Below are 22,893 nucleotides of genomic sequence, written 5' to 3'. Positions count from 1 at the left end.
ACATACTGATCAATACTGGTTTACTGGCTACTACTGTTCTTCTCATTCCCGGGATTCTCTCAAGGGATTACAAGAAATAATCCCTTAAAATGTGTTCACATTAACATGTTTTGCTCACATCTGTTATTGTGCATGTTGGGCATTGCAACAGTCCTGTGTGGAGAAATGTGACTCGCACCACAGAGGCACACCACATTAAAAATTCAAGTTCAAAACTCACTCATTCTGCCTCCATCACAGTGCACCAGGACAGTGCACCACACCACGTGCAACAGCAAAAGTCAAGTAAGACAAAATCATAATGAACTTACCTTGAAAAGTAGCATTCGCAACAAGTCTCAGCACTTCCATTCACTCAGGAATTTGCATCATGTTGCTGTTGCTGGCTGATGATCCTTTTTCTCACTGGAAAACCCCAATTCTCAGTTCAGCCTTTCTTTAGCAACAAGGAAGCAGTTGGGGTATTTATGGCTTCAATTTCAATTTAATTTGAATTTATTTAGTTTATATAGCACCAAAGCACACCAAAGCTGTCTCAAGGTGGTTCACACAAGGTCTAACCTTATCAACCCCTAGAGCAAGCACACAGGTGACAGTGGTAAGGAAAAACTCCCTCGGATGATATTGAGGAAGAAACCTCAAGCAGACCAGACTCAAAGGGGTGACCCACTGCTTAGGCCTTAAAGCGATGGCAAATGTCACTCTGATTGGTTGATTTTGTTGTACTAGGTAATAGTACAGTAAGGGCTATGACAATCTAAAGTTTGACTCTAATAACCTTCAGCCAATCCCTGGCAATTCTGGAATCCACCCAAGTGTGTGCCACAAATCTTGTTGGTTCAAATCTTGTTAAAAATCAAATGCCCTGACCTTGATTTTTGCCAAAATTCAAGGATGATTTCATTGTCAACCTTCACTGACATGCTAAGTCTGGTGAAGCAGAAGCAGGCCAACACACAAACAGGTCAACATTACCTTTGACCATTGATTGATGTTGATAAATTTGACCTCGCAATTCTAGATCCCACCTCAATTGGTGTGCCATATTTGGTGGACATCAGAGTTGGGAGAGGGACTCTAAATTTTCATCTCAGACCTCAATGGCATTGGCCAAACACTGCCCAAATTATAATATGATGCTCAAAACATACCCCTGAATAATGTAGACGGATGAAACGCCCTTGTTTGCACTGAGGTTTTTTGTACTGTAGTACTGTACAAATAACAAGGTGACAGCAGCCATGAGCCAAGTACTTTGAACTGTCAGCAGGCGGCATCAATCCTTCAGTGGTAAGATTTGTCCCTTTAACTGTTTGACATGTGACACATCTGAAAGTGGAGATGTTGGTTCAGTCTATTCTGATGGCTTTCTCAACACATGGGTGTGATTTGTTTGTCCTGTACTGTGGACTAATTATGACCACTGTATTAAACTACACTCAACAAAAATATAAACGCAACACTTTTGGTTTTGCTCCCATTTTGTATGAGATGAACTCAAAGATCTAAAACTTTTTCCACATACACAATATCACCATTTCCCTCAAATATTGTTCACAAACCAGTCTAAATCTGTGATAGTGAGCACTTCTCCTTTGCTGAGATAATCCATCCCACCTCACAGGTGTGCCATATCAAGATGCTGATTAGACACCATGATTAGTGCACAGGTGTGCCTTAGACTGCCCACAATAAAAGGCCACTCTGAAAGGTGCAGTTTTATCACACAGCACAATGCCACAGATGTTGCAAGATTTGAGGGAGCGTGCAATTGGCATGCTGACAGTAGGAATGTCAACCAGAGCTGTTGCTCGTGTATTGAATGTTCATTTCTCTACCATAAGCCGTCTCCAAAGGTGTTTCAGAGAATTTGGCAGTACATCCAACCAGCCTCACAACTGCAGACCACGTGTAACCACACCAGCCCAGGACCTCCACATCCAGCATGTTCACCTCCAAGATCGTCTGAGACCAGCCACTCGGACAGCTGCTGAAACAATCGGTTTGCATAACCAAAGAATTTCTGCACAAACTGTCAGAAACCGTCTCAGGGAAGCTCATCTGCATGCTCGTCGTCCTCATCGGGGTCTCGACCTGACTCCAGTTCGTCGTCGTAACCGACTTGAGTGGGCAAATGCTCACATTCGCTGGCGTTTGGCACGTTGGAGAGGTGTTCTCTTCACGGATGAATCCCGGTTCACACTGTCCAAAGCAGATGGCAGACAGCGTGTGTGGCGTCGTGTGGGTGAGCGGTTTTCTGATGTCAATGTTGTGGATCGAGTGGCCCATGGTGGCGGTGGGGTTATGGTATGGGCAGGCGTCTGTTATGGACGAAGAACACAGGTGCATTTTATTGATGGCATTTTGAATGCACAGAGATACCGTGACGAGATCCTGAGGCCCATTGTTGTGCCATACATCCAAGAACATCACCTCATGTTGCAGCAGGATAATGCACGGCCCCATGTTGCAAGGATCTGTACACAATTCTTGGAAGCTGAAAATGTCCCAGTTCTTGCATGGCTGGCATACTCACTGGACATGTCACCCATTGAGCATGTTTGGGATGCTCTGGACCGGCGTATACGACAGCGTGTACCAGTTCCTGCCAATATCCAGCAACTTCGCACAGCCATTGAAGAGGAGTGGACCAACATTCCACAGGCCACAATTGACAACCTGATCAACTCTATGCGAAGGAGATGTGTTGCACTGCATGAGGCAAATGGTGGTCACACCAGATACTGACTGGTATCCCCCCCAATAAAACAAAACTGCACCTTTCAGAGTGGCCTTTTATTGTGGACAGTCTAAGGCACACCTGTGCACTAATCATGGTGTCTAATCAGCATCTTGATATGGCACACCTGTGAGGTGGGATGGATTATCTCAGCAAAGGAGAAGTGCTCACTATCACAGATTTAGACTGGTTTGTGAACAATATTTGAGGGAAATCGTGATATTGGGCCTCATGTATCAACGTTGCGTACGGCGATATTTGAGCGTATATGGGGTGTACGCCAAAACGGCTGCGCTACTTGGCATTTATCAATGTGGTCGTTGGCGTACGCTGCGCTGAAAATATACACCAGGTCGAGAGGTGGCATAAATTATACACCAAAATTATGTGGAATCCACATAAAAATGAAGATGATCAACATGATAAACAGTGCCATTATACAAATCAATGCATATGTTACATAAATAACACTTTCCTGATTATACTACCTAATAATCAATACAAATCCCGCTGTTGCAGGATTGTTATGGAGCACGATCTGTGGCTACAGCGCTGACTGCAAAGACAGCGCTGCTCGCCTTTTTCTCCAGACTTCGAGCCTGGAGCCAGAGCAGCGCTGAGCTTAACTTCATGTGGTGTGATTGTTTTAGACAATGAAATTGATAATAACTGTAGTTTCGTCATTCCCTTAATTCGCTCGTGCTGCAATCAGGTTTTGTCGTCTCCATTCGGTTGTCACAATAAAATAAATACAGAAATACATTTAAAAAATAAAGAAATCTGACAGATTAGGCATGTCTTATTAATTGAGCGAGAAAATATCCACATGTCAAGAATTATTGACATGTGAAAAGAGAATACAGTGGTCCCTCGCTATAACGCCATTCACCTGTCGTGGCCTCGGAGTCTCGCAGAGTTTTTAGTCCAATTTTGCATGCCTTTTTTTACAGTGTTCTGTGTTCTGCGTATCTGTTTATAAGAATCTTGTTGCCCAGAAGAAAAAAGAGCGCCAACAACTGCTCATAACTGTGTTTGTCACACGGACACAGACACCTGCTGCAGCCAGGTGTGAGTGGAAAAAGGTGCAGCGTCAGGACGCAGAGGCCCGATCTGTGAAATACTGGTCAGTCACTATTAATAATTTCTTATGTGTCCGACTTCGTTCGTTGATCGTTAAAATTAATTTGTTAGTTCTAAATGCCATCATAATTATTTATAGGAAAACGTTCTATTTTTATTTCTCAAACAAATGTTTGGGCCTGAAAACAGTTTGGTATTATTTTCCTACTAAGGTTTGAACTTTGAGAGTGTTTACACACGAGAGAAAAGTGAGAAAATGTTCATGCCTGTTTGAGAAAGTGTATAAACTGTGTAGTGAGGGGTTTTACAGCCTTAAAACGTCTATAATAATTGTAAAAAATAACACTGACTACGTCGCGGTTTCGCGTATTACGGGCTATTTTTTAGAACGTAACTCCAGCGATTAATGAGGGACCACTATAACACTTTACTGATTATATACTACAAAACAATTGATACGACGGCCGCTTTTGATGCTCTATTGGCACGCGTCGTGATTGGTGGAGTTCTTTTTCATTGCCGTCTTTCCGGCTTCTATGTCCTAAAATGAGGGTGTGTCTGAAGCAGAGTCTAAATATTTATGGGCGTGTTTATTATAATTACGATCGTTTCCACCCGCCGCATTTATCAAGATCACGTCAGGCGTACGCCAGAAATTGGCAGGTGCACACTGCTTGATAGATGTCACGGCGACTTTGGTGTATTTCAAGTTTATGCTGTAAATTTACGCCACAAGTGCGCAACATTGATACATGAGGCCCATTGTGTATGTGGGAAAAGTTTTAGATCTTTGAGTTCATCTCATACAAAATGGGAGCAAAACCTAAAGTGTTGTGTTTATATTTTTGTTGAGTGTAGTTTATCTTCATCCACTGCTGTGCTGAGGGTGTCAGTCAAATTCTCTCAGTGTGAACATGTGTTCACAGGGCACAAGACTACTTTGTGTCCCTACCGTGAATAAAAAGTCTGCAAACCACAGAGCCTTCTCTTATCGTGCACCTGTTTTGCGGATTGATCTCAATATGGAGATAAAACAGTCAGATTCTGTAGAGACATTCAAGTCCAGACTTAAGACACATCTGTTCTCCCTCTCATATGACTAGCATACTGGCATAGTATGGAACTATGCTTCCTATCCTTTTAAATTAATTTTAGTAGTAACTGAACAGATCTCTGCCTCAACTTGATCTAAATTTTGGGTCTGTTAGTGAAGCTTATGGCTAGTGGCCGGTGACTACCTTAGTATTTTCTCTGCTTTCCTGTCGATGTACTGGTGATGAATTATACCTTAGGTGCGGTTCTTCTGGCCAAGTGATTCTGCTCGTTGTCTGCGGAGGGCGTCGCACCGGATTGGTGTCTATGAACCACAGGGTGTTGGACTGACTGTGAGATGCCATACCTGAAGCTGATGCAGCAGATGTTTTTTTGATTTCCTGTTTTCTGTTTCTTCAGCTTTGTGAAACTTTGTAAAAACCTTGTAACTGTTAGAATGGCCTAAACAGAGGGTCACCCCTCTGAGTCTGGTCTGCCTCAGGTGTCAAGAAAGTAGAATTCATGTCATTACCAGAAGAATATCAACCAGATACTAGCACTCTTCAGAAGATCATTGGGTACTGCTTGAATAATTAGAAAATCTAGCACAGGAGTTACTCACGATCTGCCATAACACTGATTATCTCATTACCATGGCACCAGCCAGTGGACAGGACATATTTGTCACCATGTTAACATGTTGTCCTTCATGTTGATGTGTTGGAAATAGGAAAAAATGGAGACGCATAAAGATTTGAGTGACTTTGACAAGCGCCAAATTGTGATTCTAGATGACTGAGCCAGAGCATCTCCAAAACTGCTGCTTTTGTGAGATGTTCCTGCATGGTTTGTAGTGATCAGTACTGACCAAAAGAGTTCCAAGGACGAGAAATTGGTGAGACATTGACAGGGTCATGAGTGATCCATGGAGGCTCCACCTCCCCACTTACAGGATTTAAAGGATCTGCTGCTAACATCTTGTTGCCAGATACCACAGCACACACCTTCAGAGGTTGAATGGAGTCTATGCTTCAATGTGTCAGGGCTGTTTTATTGGAAAAGGCCAGTTGTGTGTTGAAGTTACTCCAATCTTCTTACTTTGTGCCAGTAATGACCACTTATTCCTCATACTGTTTTGCAGGTTCCAAACAAATGGCAGAGGGTTTCTCCTTGATTCTTCTAAGTGGGATGTTAATGTGTGGTCTACTGCTCCACACAGTATGCCGACATGGAGCCAGTATTGGTGAGCCCAGTAAAAAGCCAAATTTCATTATAATACTTGCTGATGACATAGGCTGGGGTGATCTGGATGCCAACCAGCCTGAAGAAAAGGCAAACAATACACCTTACCTCAATTTGCTGGCTCAGCAGGGATTAAGGTAGAAAAATTCATCATCTAACTATTCTTGTCTTTGACTGTTTGAGACATCTGAAAAATGGTAGTTGGCCCTTTGTTCTTTAAAATAACTTTACTTTCCCAGACTGACAGATTTCCACTCTCCAGCCTCCACCTGTTCCCCATCCCGTGCTGCTATCCTGACTGGCCGCTATGGCCTAAGAAATGGGGTAACTCATAACTTTGCAGTGGGCTCAGTGGCAGGTCTTCCTCTGTCTGAAGTTACCTTGCCCCAGCTGCTACAGAAGGTGGGATATTACACCGCCATGATAGGGAAATGGCATCTTGGCCATAACGGACCATATGTTCCAACAAACAGAGGTGAGTAGAAGCACTTGCATCCTAGTAAAGATCTTTTGGCTTCAGCCTTTTTACTCGGGCTTATCACACCATACCTACTGTCAGTATGGATCTACCTACAGAAGAAGCGTTTGCATCCTCAGCCTGCTTTAATCCACCTGAACAAAACCTCTTCAGGTAAAGCAAGAGTTTCTTAGTAGTTGTGGGAGTTGAGTGGAGGGTGAGTTGAAAGCTGCACCTACAAAGTTAATGGCACCAACGAAGTAAAACATATTAAAGCTTCACATCAGGTCAGATCTTGGAGCACTCATCGGCAAGGAACTACATTGGGTTGGCAGATAATCAGTCCATCCCCACCTCCCCAAACGAACCATCCATCTCCTGCAGCTAGGTGAAACATGGATGTCCCTTTGGCCTTGTCCAGTTGCTTGGGTCCTCAACATTGAGGCACCAGTTTGCTGGATCACAAACAGAGAAACACTTCTCATGGCCAAAATATCATAGCTCATGTTTAAGTAAATGGACTGCATTTCCATAGCACTTTTCCTACAGATGCTCCAAACACTTCACAGTGATGCCTCACATCAGCTTGCCGCCATGCAAAGCGCTCAACTACACACTGGGAGCAACTTGGGGATTCAGGACCTTGTCCAAAAGAGCTTAGTGATTTTCCTGTCTGATGGGATGCTCTGGTCTGGAGACCAGTACCTCCCCAGAATGCAAGTGATAATCCTCAACATAGTCCCTAAATAACCATTTGCCTCAATAACCAATAGCCATGTCAGGCCTCAGCTTTGCCTGTAGCAGGTGGAAGTTACAACACCTACTGTCACCAAATTGTTGTTTTAAAAGAAGCCTCAGTGATATTTAACATTAAATCGCAGACAGAAATTGATTTTTACACATGTACCTTTAATGGTAACATCCCATCATATCATTTGAAACGTGCCTCATAATACAGTCAGGGCCACAAGTATTTGGACAGTAACATTTTTTGTCGTTTTGTAATTTTGCCTCTCTGCAATTACAAGTGAAATATCAAACCTTTTCTAACAGTCCGTCAAGCACTGATTGCATCATGTGCAGAGAAACGTTTGCACTAAAAAAACCTAAGATGTTTTGAGTGCAAATATTTCTCTGCACACGATGTGCTCACTGCTTGAAAGTGTGATGTCAGCATTGTGTGTTGTATTTGCGCTCCGTTTCAGTATCGACTCCTGGAGCTGACTTGTTTGTCTCCTTAGGTCTAGCAGTGTGAACCCAATCATTGTTGTGGCAGTCAGTTGAGTTTTGCTGTAATTTTTTGTTGTTTTTCAACACTAAATGTGAAATGAACCTGCTGAGGGAGTTTGGAGTTTGGCTGTAAACTGAAATGTAATTGGACAACATGGAAATATTTTCATTTTGTGTGATATCTCCTGTACAGGTTTTGACTACTACTTGGGTGTTCCTTACAGTAATGACATGGGCTGTACAGATATACCGGGATATAACCTGCCTGACTGCCTCCCATGTGACTCATCTGGAGCTCCTATGTTCAGGTGTGGCTCTGCCTACGCGTTTAGAAGTACAATAGTGTGCCAGTAAAAAAAAAAAACTTGTTCTACTGACTGCAGGCGAGGTCAAGTCTGGGAGCATGCACTGGTGTCATGTGTCACCACATCCAACACACCACGCAACTGCCTTGGGTCTTGGGTAGCAACTACCCAACAGACAACCAGTCAAACCCATAGGTCAAACTCCCACCCCTCAAAAATGCAACAAATTAGATCTAATTGCATTTCCCTACAAGTAACTGTTCATTCCATACATAGTCATTCCAGTGGTACCCAATGGTCCTCCAAAGAGACCTAGTACCAAAGACATCTAGTCCTCAGCTAAAGCCGCTAGCTACTGTCCAAGTCTTACAACCATACAGTAAGACAAGAAGGAAAAGGACCTTTATTTTCCTGTATAAGCATCACCGAGCACCTCTACCTGGAGACCTTATGACTCCGTAGGCTTTTCCCAGACTTGGAGCCAGAGATATGAACATCACTGCTAAGATATGTGAAGTACACTTTTCACCTAAGTAGTCATTCATTTGACACAGTCATTCCAGGAGATATTGTACTAATGACATCTAGTCCTTTTGTGCATCATGGGTAATTGCTCAGTTACCCAGGTTTTAATTGGACCCATGGCAGACAAGGTTATTTCAGACATACTGGGATTTGGAAGTGGGTGGAACCAGATGAGAGTAGGATTCGGCATGTGGTGGCCAGGTGGACCAATAGGAACTAGGGCAGCTAAAGAGACCAGAGACACACCAGGATCTGAAAAGCAGTCAGACTGAAAGATAACTGGTGAAATGGAGAAATAGAAAGAGGGCACTTATTAAAAGGTGTGACATCAGAGTGAACCTGGAATCAGTAATTTATAAATGGACGACTACCAACTGTCCAACGTACTGTGTAACTACTGTCAACGGCTCTTTGTCCCATTTGTTCACACCTTGCCCAGACCACCTAATTAAGTTGATATTTAACAGTCTTGTTCATGTTTTTTTTATTACTGTGTGTTGTCCCATGCTCCAGACTGAAAAGGAGTGTCCACAGAGGCTGTTACTCCAAGCTGGGCCTTCCTTTGTTTGAGAACAGCAGCATTGTGGAGCAGCCACTTGACCTGTGGACACTAACAGAACAATACAAGTCTGCTGCTCTCAAGATAATACAAACCTCAAGGTACAGTACAGCTGAAAAATACATAATGTGCATTACATCACTATATTAAACTCGTGAGGAGAATTTTGTGTTGGAATCAATTTGTGTAACACAAAGCTTCACATCACTTGATAGACAACGCCAGTAGTACACATGAATACACATCGTGACTCAGTTTGCACTGATTTAACTGTTTCAAAGACCTATTGCACAAGAAAGCTTTGTGTTAGAGATTTTATGTTCAATAGTGTGTTGCCCGTGGGGATCCATGGGCTGTAGATTTGGTAGTGTTTATAAAATAGGTAGCAGACCTTTTTTTTTATTTTTTTATGTTAATTTACTGTCTTAATGTATTTAGAAATTGTTTAGGTTCTTGTTATTATAGACACACTATTATTATTTTCATTATTATCAGTATTATTATTATTATATTTAATTATTACTTCTGTTTTGTCATTTGACTTTTAAATGGACAATGGAAATAAGTATTTTCACTTTCTTGTATCATCCATGTATTTTTTTTTAACATATTTACAATTATATTATGTACTTACACTGAATTTACAAAATAAAATCATGCACGCAGGTACTTGCGTTTTTAATATAAAGATGATTTACCGCCCCTGCTGGAATGGCCTGTTAGTCCAGAATGTAATTAGCAATGTTAGCTAATATCCATAGTTTCTCAAAAAATATTAGTCCTATCAACGTTCTGTTTTGGTACCATTCACCTTGACCCAAAATACATAAGCATACCAAACGGCAAATGTCAGCTGTTCCCAGTTGCACACATGCAGAGTTTTTTTTGTTTTTTTTTCTGCATTCTGCTGCAAGCAGGTGCTTTTAATTTTTATAGACGCACAAATAGAGGTGGTGCCAGAAGTCATCTAAAGCAATACTCTTTTCACTCATGGTAACGACAACATGACACATAACTAAACTGACTAAACCATTGAACTACAAAAACATGATAAATCAATAACACTAACAATGTTAAACTAACATGAACCACAATAACAACATTTAAAACCCCTGAACTCCCATGGTGCATTGCAGTAGAATGTCCATTGTTTACTGGTTAGCAAAAATTGCTTATTTCTCCAAAAATATTAGTCCTGTTAACATTCTGTTTTGGTACCATTCATCCTTGACCCAAAATACATAAGCATACCAAACGGCAAATGTCACCTGTCCCCAGTTACACACATGCAGAGCTTTTTGTTTTTTCTGCATTCTGCTGCAAGCAGGTGCTTTTAATTTTTACAGATGCACAAACAGAGACAATGGCAGAAGACATCTAAAGCAATACTCTTTTCACTCATGGTAACGACAACATGACACTTAACTAAACTGGCTAAACCATTGAACTACAAAAACACAATAAATCAATAACAGTAAAAACACTGTTAAACTAACATGAACCACAATAACAACATTTAAACCCCCCAAACTCCCATGGTGCATTGCAGCACAATGTGTATTGTTTACTGGTTAGCTAAAATTGCTTATTTTTCCAAAAATATTAGTTCTGTCAACTTTGCATTTTCACAGCATTCGTCCTTGACCAAAAATACATAATACCAAATGGCAAATGGCAGCATTCCAGTTTTTGCGTGATCAAAGCCACACACACATGCATACAGAGGCCACTTGGCTATTATTATATAGATGAATGTGTGTATATTATGCAGATGCAAATATATGGTAATTATTCAGATTCTAGCAGCCAAACCTCAAGAATGCGTGATATCAAACATTGCATTCGGAATGTGTATATACAGTGGAGCTCTGCACATTCTTGGGTTTTTACGCATTTTCTTTTTTTTAATGGCACCAAATTGTAGGAAAAGAATTCAAGCTTCTCTGCATGAAAGAGACTGATGAGGGAAGATGTGATTGCGGAAGCTGTCCAGAAGAAAGCATTTGTTGCGGCACCAGTTACACAACTTTGTGGTGAGGTGGATGAGAAAAGATGTGAAACTTCAGCTATAATTTACTAGAAGTCACATGTGCCACTCAGGCTTAGATTTCATCAGTTTTCTTGTAACAAAGTCCTTCACTGTTCCGCTCTACCATGAAGCAGCCAGCCAAAGTTTCTCTATGTATATCCTCTCCAATCACAGCCACAGAAACCGGTGGCTCCTTCAGAGCTTCCATGGATGTCTTGGTGGCTTCCCTCACTAGTCTCCTTCTTACATGGTTACAATTTTTGAGAACTGCCTACTGCGGACAGATTTATCATACGGTACCACACTGTTTGCATTTCTTCATGAATGATGCAAACAAAAGTCCAAGACATTCAGTTTCTTGGAAATGTTTGAGTATTCATCCCCTGAAGTAACAGAGTATCAAAGTCCTGGTTTAGTTGAGTTACTGCAGAGTGACCGTATGGTAACAGAATTACAATCAGAGAAAATTTTTCATGGTAAGCTAAAATATAGTCAGATTTTTCTGCCACTGTAATTCTGTTACCAGAGGACTACTCTGTAAAAGGGGCCCATAGTTATCTGTTCTGTAATTTTGGATTTCAAGTACGCTGCTGTGTCACTGAGTTGTTGATTCGACTGAAATTTTTTATCAAAGGTCATGGTCATTATTCATGGTGTTAACATTTTTTATGATACCTTATCAAAAGTAAACTACACGCAGCATGTAGAGACAAAGAAGAGACAAGTGAGGACACATTAGTGAGGTTTATCTGCTGTGACCGCTACACTGTGTGCGTGAGTTGTCAGGCAGATCAGAGGACTTGGATTAGCCGATCAATAACGCTGATGACGTCAGCACTTTGTCAGTGAGTTCGCTGTTTTCTGGGAGCGTGTTACTGTGAAATGTCGATTCTGGCTGATTGATTTCTGCTTTATCCTCTTGTAGAGGTCAAGTTCCTGATGACAAACTAAGGAAGCTTGGGGCAATTTTTGATCCTACGTTGTCCTTTGACCTACACATTAGAGATATTACGAGGACTGCTTACTTCCACCTGCGAAACATGGCAAAGATTCATCCCATTCTGTCAATGGCTGATGCTGAGACCCTGATTAGTGCATTTGTCTCTTCTAGATTGGACGACTGCAATACTCTATTTTCTGGTTTACCGCAGTCCAGCATTAGGGGTCTCCAATTGGTTCAAAATGCTGCTGCCAGACTTTTGCCAAGAAGCAGAAAGTTTGACCACATTACACCCATTTTGGCATCTTTTCACTGGCTTCCTGTCCCAGTGAGGTTGGATTTTAAGGGTTTGTTACTAACCTATAAAATTATTTGTGAACTAGTGCCTCCCTACGTAGCTGACCTAATTAAAGCCTACATACCGGCCCGGGCATTCTCAGGGCACAGGACTACTTTGTGTCCCTGGGGTGAATAAAAAGGCTGCATGCCACAGAGCTTTCTCTTATCGTGCCCCATGTTTTGTGGAATAATCTCCCTACGGAGATAAAAGAGCCAGAATCTGTACAAACATTCCAGCTCAGACTTAAGATGCGTTTATTCTCCCTCTTGTATGACTAGCATACTAGGATAGTATGGAACTATACTTCCTATCCCGTTACCTCATCTTATTAGTAACAGAACAAATCTCAACCTCACTTCCTCTAAATTCTGGGTCTGTTAGTGAAGCTTAGGGCTAGCGGCCGGTGACTGCCTTAGTATTTTCTCTGCTTTCCTGTCAATTTACTGCTGGTGAAATACTTTAGGTGCAGTTTTTCCGGCTGACTGATTCTGCTTTTTCTCTCTGGCCGAGGCACTGATGACATCGCGCAAGGCTGATGGCTGCACACTACAGGGCGCTGGAATGGCTATGAGATCCTCTGCCTGAAGCTGACGTAGCACATTGCAGTCTGCTTTTGGAATGTACTCCTCCATTATAACGTGATGGATGGGCACTAGCCTTGCACCCCAGGGTGCTGGATGACCCCCTGGCTGTGGCGCCAATGACTGCGTGCTCATCTCAATAATGCACTTTGTTTTTGATGCTATTGTGGTTTTTCTGTTTCCTGTTTCTTCAGCTTGGTAAAAACTTTGCAAAAACCTTGTAACTGTTAGAATGGCCTAAGCAGTGGGTCACCTCTCCGAGTCTGTTCTGCTTGAGGTTTCTTCCTCAACATCATCAGACGGAGTTTTTCCTAACCACTGTTGCCTGTGTGCTTGCTCTAGCAGTTGGTAAGGTTAAACCTGACTCCTGTGAAGCACCTTGAGGCAGATTAGTTGTGATTTGAAGCTATATAAATGAAATAAATTGAATTTTATTGAAATTGATGAAGAGGCAGACCCTTGGTGAGTAGGACCTGGGAGTTGTTGATGACAGCAGTGTGTGTGTGTGTTAGCAGCATGTCTTCACTCTGCGGTGTGTTTGAATGCCTGTTATCAGCTACGTGCTGTGTTAGTTTACTTTAATTGTTAATTTACTTTAATTTTTTTTTCTTTTTTTGCAGGGAGCGAGGACAGCCTTATTTGCTGTATGTCGCTTTAGCCCACATGCACGTCCCACTGGCTCCTCCCCTGCCACCACAAGCCCCCGGCAAAGTGTATGCCGCCAGTCTGCGAGAAATGGACAGCCTAGTTGGGGCGATAAAGAGCACTTCAGATGAAACAGACAGAGACAACACTCTCATCTGGTTCACCGGTGTGTGATGTCATCGTGCCACCCGCTACATGCAAGGCGCTCTGTTCCACATTGGACCCTGCCCAATGGCCCTTATTGATTTTTTGGTCGGATGAGGATTTGAAATGAGGATCCTCTGGTGTCTGTCCCACCACTTTAACCTTTAGACCATTAATTCCCAGAATATGGATTATTCATTCATTTTCTATATCTGGTTATTCTAATTAAGGTTATCAGGGGAATGGGGTGGAGGGGGCTGGAGCATATCCCAGCAATCATTGGGTGAGAGGCGGGTTTCACCCTGGACAGGACGCCAGCCCATCACAGGGCCACTTAGTATGGACAAACACATTCACACACACACTCACTCTCACCTATGGCCAATTTAGATTCACCAGTTCACCAAACCTGCATGTCTTTGGAAGTGGAAGGAAACCACACAAACATGGTGAGAACATGCAAACTCCACACAGAAAGCAGCAGGTCGGGCGCGAAGCTCGGACCTCCACACTGTGAGTCAGCCGTGCTAACCACTAACCACCGTGCCACCCTCATATAGCATAATACGAATTGTGACATTTTAAAACTTATCTGCATGAGGTCATGATGTCTCCCCCTGTGTGCATGTTACGTGCAGGTGACAATGGCCCGTGGGAGCAGAAATGTCAGTATGCAGGAAGTGTGGGACCCTTCACAGGAAAATGGCAGAGCAGCAGAGGTAGAATGAAAGCGAAACATTTCATGCATGGTTTGTGAGAGTAGTTCCCAACATTTTTTCCATGGAGTACCCCCTACTGATTCCCCACAACCTGCATGTATGACCCCCGCCAAAAAATACTTTTTTAAACAAGAAAAAAGCAAGGTTTTATACCCCCAACCCACCCACTTACTTATCTATGCATCAGTCATAGTACAGTAATAATGGTAAAATTAAAGTAAATTGTTTAAACAAGAGCAATCAAGATTTCTGATGATCCGGATCACCTTCAAAATTCAGTGGAGTCTTCCATGGTCTAATATCTATCTTTGGTGCAAATTGGTTGAGAATCCGTGAAGTAGTTTTGATGTAATCCTTCAAAGCGTATATAAAATGAAATCTTGATCCAGAATCCAGATTCGGATCACCTCCAAAATTTAATGGGGTCTTCCATGGCCTAATAAGTATCTGTGTTGGAAATTTCATCAAAATCCATGCAGTAGTTTTGACTAATCCTGCTAACTGTAAACCTTCAAAGCCAATATAAAGTGAAACATGATCCAGAATCTGGATCGTGATCTGGATCACCTCCAAAATTTAATGGTTTCTTCCATGGCCTAATATCTAACTGGTGCAAATTGGTTGAGAATCTGTGAAGTAGTTTTGACGTAATCCTTCAAAGCCTATATAAAGTGAAATCTTGATCCAGAATCCGGGTTCGGATCTGGATCCGGATCACCTCCAAAATATAATGGGGTCTTCCATTGGCTCATATGTATGTTGTGTGTGGGCCGCCAGAAGAAGAGGTACTGCTGGCCCACCACCAGTGGGCGCTCTGCCTGAAGTGCGGGCTTCAGGCAGGAGAGGGCGCTGCCGCCATGGACACAGCCGGGGGTGACAGCTGTCGCTCATTACCTCTTGACAGCTGTCACCCACTAACGTTTAGGTAATGGTTAGCTTCATCCATGGTTACAATCACCCAAAGTTGTCCTTTTTGTTTTCTTTATTACCTGTCAACAGTTAAAGGCACCATATAAGTGTAACAATGTGCACTGCAAATAACGACACATTCCAAACCTGGTAAATTCTGGGAAACTTTAATCTCTGGTGATGGGATGTTTACGGCTTGCATTGCTTTAATCACTTATTAAATGTCCTGCTTGTGTTTGAGGCGGGGGCTCAGCAAAGCAGACCACCTGGGAAGGAGGGCACAGGGTTCCGACCGTGGTCTACTGGCCCCATAAAATCCCTGCTAACTCCACCAGTTCTGCCCTGCTCAGGTAATTACTTTTCAGCTTGTTGCATCATTGTGGACATAAGGACTGAGCCTCACCCCAGTATGACTGTTCACTTGCTTTATACCGAGGAACATTTGGAGTTTTTAAGGCTGGATGTTTGCTGTACAGTAATTTTCACTGACTCTCTTTTGTTGGGTTTGCTCCTTCTTGCCAGTTTTGCAATTTTGTCAAGTGTCCCCTTCCTGGATGACTGTATTTCAAAAAGTACTAGTAATGTGATAGTTGATTGTTTCTTAAAGCAAAAAGCTAATCATAGACTTTCCCCAGGTTCATAAATGTAAGGTTTTACATATGTTATGTGTGTAATAACACTACAAATTAAAGCTACAGTGTGTAGGGTTCAGTGGTGTTTATCAGCAGAAATGGAATCTAGCATTCAATGTAGCTATAAAAATATTTAGGTATCAGTTTGTTGGTCGGACAATACAAGTAATATCCATGCATATTTGGGCTACTCAGATTGTCTTCAGCTGTATTTTCTTGCATTTTATAGGCTAAATGATTAAAACCTTGAATAATTGCCAAATTGATTTCATTGCTTTATTTTCCTGTTTTTTCAGTGGCATGGATATCTTTCCAACTCTTCTGTCCCTGGCGGGGGTAACACCTCCATCTGACAGACGTTTTGATGGCATTGACGCCTCAAATATTCTCCTGAACTTTGAACAGACGGGTCACGAGGTACAAACAGAAAAATCTTCAACTGTAAATCAAATTTATAGGAGTATTCTTACCAGTGCAGATTATCCATTTGATGTCATGCCATCCTTTGTTGTAGTTTCTCTTCCACCCCAATAGTGGCGCTGCAGGCACATACGGAGATCTGCAGACAGTTCGAACTGGGAAGTACAAAGCCTACTACATCACAGGTACTCTCTGTTTGGCCTATTGTGGAGCAACACTGTCACAGAACAAGAGCTGGAGCAGCAAACGTTGCATAGAATTTCATTGCAAAACCAGTCTGTTTGTACAGCAGTTGGTCGAAAAGTAATGAGGTCAGAGGGTCGTGAATGTGTTGTGTTTTTAGGTGGGTCCTGATGAAGATTTTAACAGTGTGAGAAAGAAGGTTGTTAAAAAGAGAAAAAGAGTAAAAAAAAAAAAAAAAAAGTTGGGTCCAATCTCTTCACAACTACAACAAAAAAGTAACCGTCATCATGTATTATATGCTATCACGCTTGTCAGACGAGGAAGGCAGGAGACAAATGCAGGACTCACTGGAACAGTTCTGGTTCAGAGAGGCTTTTACTGAGGTGCTTAGCAAGGTTCGGTACACAAGCAGACAGTCCAAGAAGAGCAACCAAAACCGAAACATCAGGCAGAGGCGTAGACAAAAATACAGGCAGGCAGTCAAAACACCAAGAGACAGCTTAACAAAACGTGGTACTGAGCTTGAAGCACTGGCACAGGGCACAACGATCAGGCAACACCCGGTGCAACAAGTGGCGTCTAAATACTCCTGGAACAAGTGTAGAAAGACCCAGAACAGGGCGTGACCCACTCACCGAGCACCGCCCCCACCAAGCACAGTGAAGGCAGATAAGAGACATACAGACCCAAAAAACCCAAACACAAACCACCCAGCCACAAAAGGGAACAAACAAAAACCCCAACATTAACATGATACATGACATATGCGCTCTCTCTGTCATCGCATTATTGTGATATCCTTTTTCCGTTGGTTTTGTCCACTTTTTTGTGTGTTTGTTGTCTGTTAGCAGTGACTGGCAGCCTTGTTATTAATCTGTAAATAGTTTGTGGTTTATGAATGCTTTGTGAGCATTTCTAAAATTACATAACCCTGCACCTGTTTTGGGAGATGCTTTGAAAGAGCTTGCAGAGTCATGAAGGCCCTGGAAAGAGGTGTTTGGCAATGTTGGTTCCATTGCAAGAGAATGAAGGTCCAAGTCTTTACGGTCCTGGTGCTTCCTGTCGTACTGTATGAGTGTGAGACTTAGACATTAACCAGTGACCTAAGGTGATGACTGGATCTTTAGTACTAGGTCTCTTCAGAGGGTCCTTTGGTGGTACTTTGTGTTATGCCAGCTATGACATTTTGGCTATTTGGAGCATCTGACTATGCACAATCCAGCAAATTGGTGTCTTAGTGCTGAGGAACCCAGTGGCCAGTGAAGGACAAGGGGACACCCTCATTTCACTTGTCTGTGGGGATGGACTGGATGTCTACTTGAGTGGTTTCTTTCCAGGACTCAAGGCGCTTTCGTAGTGTGGTGGATATGGCAATGTACCTAGACCTGACCTGACCTATCACTCGATTAACCGCAGACTTTTTGTTGCATGTGTGAGAGGACTGTATCAGGACTGTATCAGTCACTCACTCATCTTCAATCGCTTACTCCAATTAAGGGTCACGGGGGGCTGAAGCCTATCACAGCAGTCACAGGGCACACCAGTCTGTTGCAGGGCTACATATAGACAAACAAATACATACACACCCGCACACACACCTACAGACAATTTAAAGCTTCCAATGCACCTAACCTGCATGTGTTTGGATGTGGGAGGAAGCCGGAGCACCCAGAGGAAACCCACACAAACACGGGGAGAACACGCAAACTCCACACAGAAAAGCCACAGGTGGAAATCAATCTCTTGACCTTCTTGCTGACAACAGTGCTAACCACTAAGCCGCAGTGCTGCCCTGAGAGGACTATATCCTTCTACTTAGAACAGTTTTCTCTAAAATCCACCCCTCCCATACCAATTTTATTTAATTTTTTTGACGAAAACACCACGAATAATTCCAGTTTTTCAGTAAATCAAAAACAATTAAATTCAAGATTCAAACAACTTTATTGATCTGTAAAAGGGCAATTCATATAATTACCTCAGACAAAACAATAGAGCAGCTGATCCACAATTATTACTAGTTGAACGTAATAATGGCACACATCAGAATTAAAACAACCGCACATATACATTTGACGCTTGCGCCAAGGCACGCGTCACCGCACATATACATTTGACGCTTGCGCCAAGGCACGCGTCATGTGTGCATATGAGTTTGTATCTGTCTGTGTCCGTGTGTGCATAAAGTCTGGAGTTGCCTTGACAACAGCAGGCTGTAGGGGAGGGCAAGAGGACAGATAAGAGAGGAACCAAATGCTTCACCAAGGCTGTTGAATCCTTCTGGAGGAAAACCAAGCAAAAACAAAACACCTTGTTTTGACCTTCGGTAGCTGATAAGGCTGCCTTGTTTTGGGTTCAGCAGAGAGACACAGAAATTCCATTTGTGGCTCCTTTGACTGTTGAAATCCAATTTATGAATAAATAAATAAATGTTCTTATCTTGCACACATCCAATAAATTCATAAATGTGTTACATTTTTGTGAGTTTTGATGCACCAGATCCATTAGGAAACCTGGCTTTACTTCTATAATATCCCAGAGATTTGTGTGCCCTGTGCTGGGTGACTCTGGGCTGTTTGCAGGGAATATTATTATCATCACATGCATGATTGGAGCAGGTGTAGCTAAAGTAACACTGAGCTTGAACTAGGCTTGTTAGTGAAATTCGGACTCGGAGAGCATTCTTTTTAAATGCACAAAGCTAATGCACACCACGGCATGGCTTTGCAGGGGCAGCCGAAGCCTGTGGTGGTGCCACAGGAGGACAGCAGCTCCATGACCCGCCACTGATATTTGATCTGGAGCGTGACAAAGCAGAGGAAATGCCCCTGGACATCAGGACACCTGAATACCAGATGGTGACACAGAGGATCGCACGTAGGCGAGAAAAACTGCTGTGGGATATCGCCACGGATCCATCGGTGTCCACGGCAGACTACAGCACAGAGGAGTCGGCGTTCCCCTGCTGTGACCCGATGCGGCCTGTTTGCCGCTGCCGCATGCTGGGCTGATGGAGGAATCGACATATTAATACACAGAGGTCGCTGAGACATGGGGCGCACGCATGGACAAGCAGATATCTCCCTTGGATGTGCTCAGTTGTTTATTTGCACAGTGTGTTTTCTGGTTTGTTGATCTAAGTCCAAAACATTGTGCAAACAGTGAGGGAGCAAAGCAGTCAAACTTTGGTCAGTTATCAGAAAAGAGGTCATTGGGAGGGGGAGGTAGATCTGTGTGAGGTCAGTCACTTTTTTGGGGGGTTGAGGGGGATAAAGTGGAAGATTAGGTGGGACTACATGAAATTCTTTCTGTAATTTATGGACTTTTTTGGTGGTGGGGCTAACTAGACTAGAAGAAGAGTGCATACCTCCAGTTAAGATGTAAAATGAGGGATTTTCTAGATCCTGTGCTGGATCAACATGATCTCTTGCTCCCCACCAAAACCATTCATAAAATCTGTCTACACCTATTCCATGTCCATAGCAACAAGCATTACCTTCCTGGACAAGGTAATCAGTTTAGCTTTCAAGGAACAAATTTGTGTCACTGTTAATGCCCAAAAAGTTGATTGTTATACAAATAATGAATGTTTATGAGTTCAATGGTACGAATATTTCATGAGTTGAAAGCTTTCACCGAATATTCGTTCCACTGAAAGAATGTCAAAACATTCATTGTTTGTTTTATATAACGGCTAAAATAGAGCCTTGTCGCCTTGTCATTTCATATTTTATTAATTTATAAACAACAGAAAAGGGACTTACATTTTGGTGTTTCACTGCTGCTAAAGTCCAAATTGTGACATGTAGTCCAGTGATGCTGTGCACTGACTTTGGACTTACATTAAAAAAAAAGAAAAAAAAAAAAGACTTTGTGTAGTTCCTCAGTCCAGCCAAAAATCATGTCAGCTTTTCATCTGATCAGTTCTTCATGTATCCAGACGGTTTACAGCGGAGTGGATTTTGTGTGTGTATGTGTGTGTGTGTTAGAAGAATTAGCAGCGTCAGTTAGCTCATTCAAATCATCTTGCCGTTGTCCTTAAGAATTGCAATAATAATGACATGAACTTTTATATAGTGCTGGTAATCCCCAAAACATGAATTGTCTGTAAACCGTTAATTGCAAAACGTGAATACTGAAAAAATATATATCATGAATCATATTTTTTTTTATTATATTTTGAGAGACCTACGTTCACATTTTGTGAGACTCTCATTCATGTTTTGGGATATATTTTTTGCAATTAATGGTTTGCGGATAATTCACAATTTGCAGCTAATTCACGTTTTGGGGTTAACACATATTTATGTTTTTTCCAACTTCAAACAAATGGTTAACCTTGACCTATTTTCAGAGGTCAAAAGGTCACATTCCATTTCCTATATGTATGCTCATATGGCCGATGGTATTTTAGCATTGCATTATATTTTTCCAGTATAATCATCTTCAATATGTTAGTTTGGTAAAAACTTTGTGTGCCCATATTTTTTTTTTCACGTAAAGCTGCACAGCCTTAACAAATTTCACAAAACTGACAAAATTTAGTTTCTGCTAAAATCCAAACATTATAATGTAGGTTTATTTTTGAAACATGTTGCAAAATTACAGCTCATTTTAATGAAGTGAGCATATTTATCTGGGGGGTAATTCCACAGTGAATATTGTCTTTTCCTTCGAACGCCATCATGCAGATAAACAATTGGAGGAAGCGGGTGTGTGCATGTGTCAGGTTTTGAGATTACTTGTGACCTGACGCACTTACGTGATGCGCATTTCCAGGTGTGCACGCAAACATCTTAGTAAGATGTCTTGTAAATCATGTCAGAGGTGTTATCTGCTTTCAACAACAGCATTTTTTTGATTTCTAAGTTATTATTATTATTATTATTGAGGATTTATTTAATTCATTTAATAGAAAAAACAGAAAAAACAAAAGCAAAATTAACAAAACATTACAAACCACTGAATGAAAAGGAGCAGTTTGGAAGAACAAGTCTTATATATTCTGCCCCTTTTTTACAATACAATCTTGCAAAGCATCATCAATCGACATCATTGCATTTCTATGACTTTGTCACATGCCACTGACTTCTTTCCTAATTTTAACCATTATTTAAAAGACTACATCCCTAATAGATTACATTTTAAACTTCAAACATTCTAAACATTATTAATAGATTACATTTTTGGCTTTGTCACAGCCCACTGACTTATTTCATAGTTTCATACTTACGAAATACATCAAGTTTAATACGTTTTTAAAATAATTTAAGCGACCTTGATTCTTTGATTTCTTTGTTGAGGTTGTTCCATAATTTTACACCATTCACTGCAATACTCCATTCCTTTATCTTGGTTCTGAATCTTGGTTTTTTAAAGACTTCTGTGCCCTTCAAATTATAACTACTTACTCTTTTTTCAAACATATTTTGAATGTTTATTGGTAAGGTATTGTTATTCGCTTGGTACATTATTTGTAGTAATTTCAAATCAACTAAATCATGAAATTTAAGTACTCTATACTTAATAAACAATGGATTAGATGGATCTCTAAATCGACTGTTGCCAATCACTTTTAAAGCTCTTTTCTGCAAAATAAAGGTTGTGTATAAGTTGTACATGTTGATCCCCAGATTTCTACACAGTAAGTCAAATATGGAACAATCAATGAATTGTACAATGTTAATAATCCATAATGAATATTTAACTTTATGCAAAACAGCAATGGCTTTCGCTATCTTTCCTTTTATGTAATTTATGTGTGACTTCCATGTAAAATCTTCATCAATCATAACTCCTAAAAATTTTGTTTCTTTTACCCTTTGAATGTCCATTCCATCTATTTTTAATGACATCATTTTTTTAACTCTGTCATTAAACAATATGAAATTTGTTTTATTAAGATTAAGTGACAATCTGTTTATATCAAACCAATATTTCACTTTTTCCAACTCTGTATTTATCACTTGTGCTACTTCCTGTATATCTGATCCAGAGTAAAATAATGTTGTGTCGTCAGCAAATAAAATGCTACCAAGTACATTAGATATATTCACATAATCATTGATATACAAAATAAACAGTTTGGGTCCAGGTACCGACCCTTGTGGTACTCCACACATAATATTACACAATTCTGACTTAGTATTATTTATCTGAACAAACTGTTTTCTATTTTCTA

At 41.4% G+C, this 22,893-nt stretch overlaps 1 protein-coding gene across 3 annotated transcripts in view; it reads left to right on the top strand.

Moving 5' to 3' along the window:
• Window positions 1–20,419, top strand: part of arsg (arylsulfatase G) — a 32,274-nt gene extending 11,855 nt beyond the window's left edge. For all 3 annotated transcript variants that reach the window (XM_034193651.1, XM_034193650.1, XM_034193649.1), the window contains 10 exons: window positions 5,994–6,231; window positions 6,334–6,569; window positions 7,975–8,089; window positions 9,125–9,271; window positions 13,681–13,871; window positions 14,488–14,568; window positions 15,719–15,827; window positions 16,406–16,526; window positions 16,624–16,714; window positions 19,443–20,419. In XM_034193651.1, the coding sequence (XP_034049542.1) occupies window positions 6,005–6,231; window positions 6,334–6,569; window positions 7,975–8,089; window positions 9,125–9,271; window positions 13,681–13,871; window positions 14,488–14,568; window positions 15,719–15,827; window positions 16,406–16,526; window positions 16,624–16,714; window positions 19,443–19,723 (1,599 nt within the window). In that variant the 5' untranslated portion in view covers window positions 5,994–6,004 and the 3' untranslated portion in view covers window positions 19,724–20,419. The remainder of the gene's footprint in view (window positions 1–5,993; window positions 6,232–6,333; window positions 6,570–7,974; window positions 8,090–9,124; window positions 9,272–13,680; window positions 13,872–14,487; window positions 14,569–15,718; window positions 15,828–16,405; window positions 16,527–16,623; window positions 16,715–19,442) is intronic.
• The last annotated feature ends 2,474 nt before the right edge of the window (window positions 20,420–22,893 follow it).

Source organism: Thalassophryne amazonica, chromosome 18 (assembly GCF_902500255.1).
Source record: "Thalassophryne amazonica chromosome 18, fThaAma1.1, whole genome shotgun sequence".
NCBI classification, from domain to species: domain Eukaryota; kingdom Metazoa; phylum Chordata; class Actinopteri; order Batrachoidiformes; family Batrachoididae; genus Thalassophryne; species Thalassophryne amazonica.
This window is presented reverse-complemented; position numbering and strand designations above follow the sequence as displayed.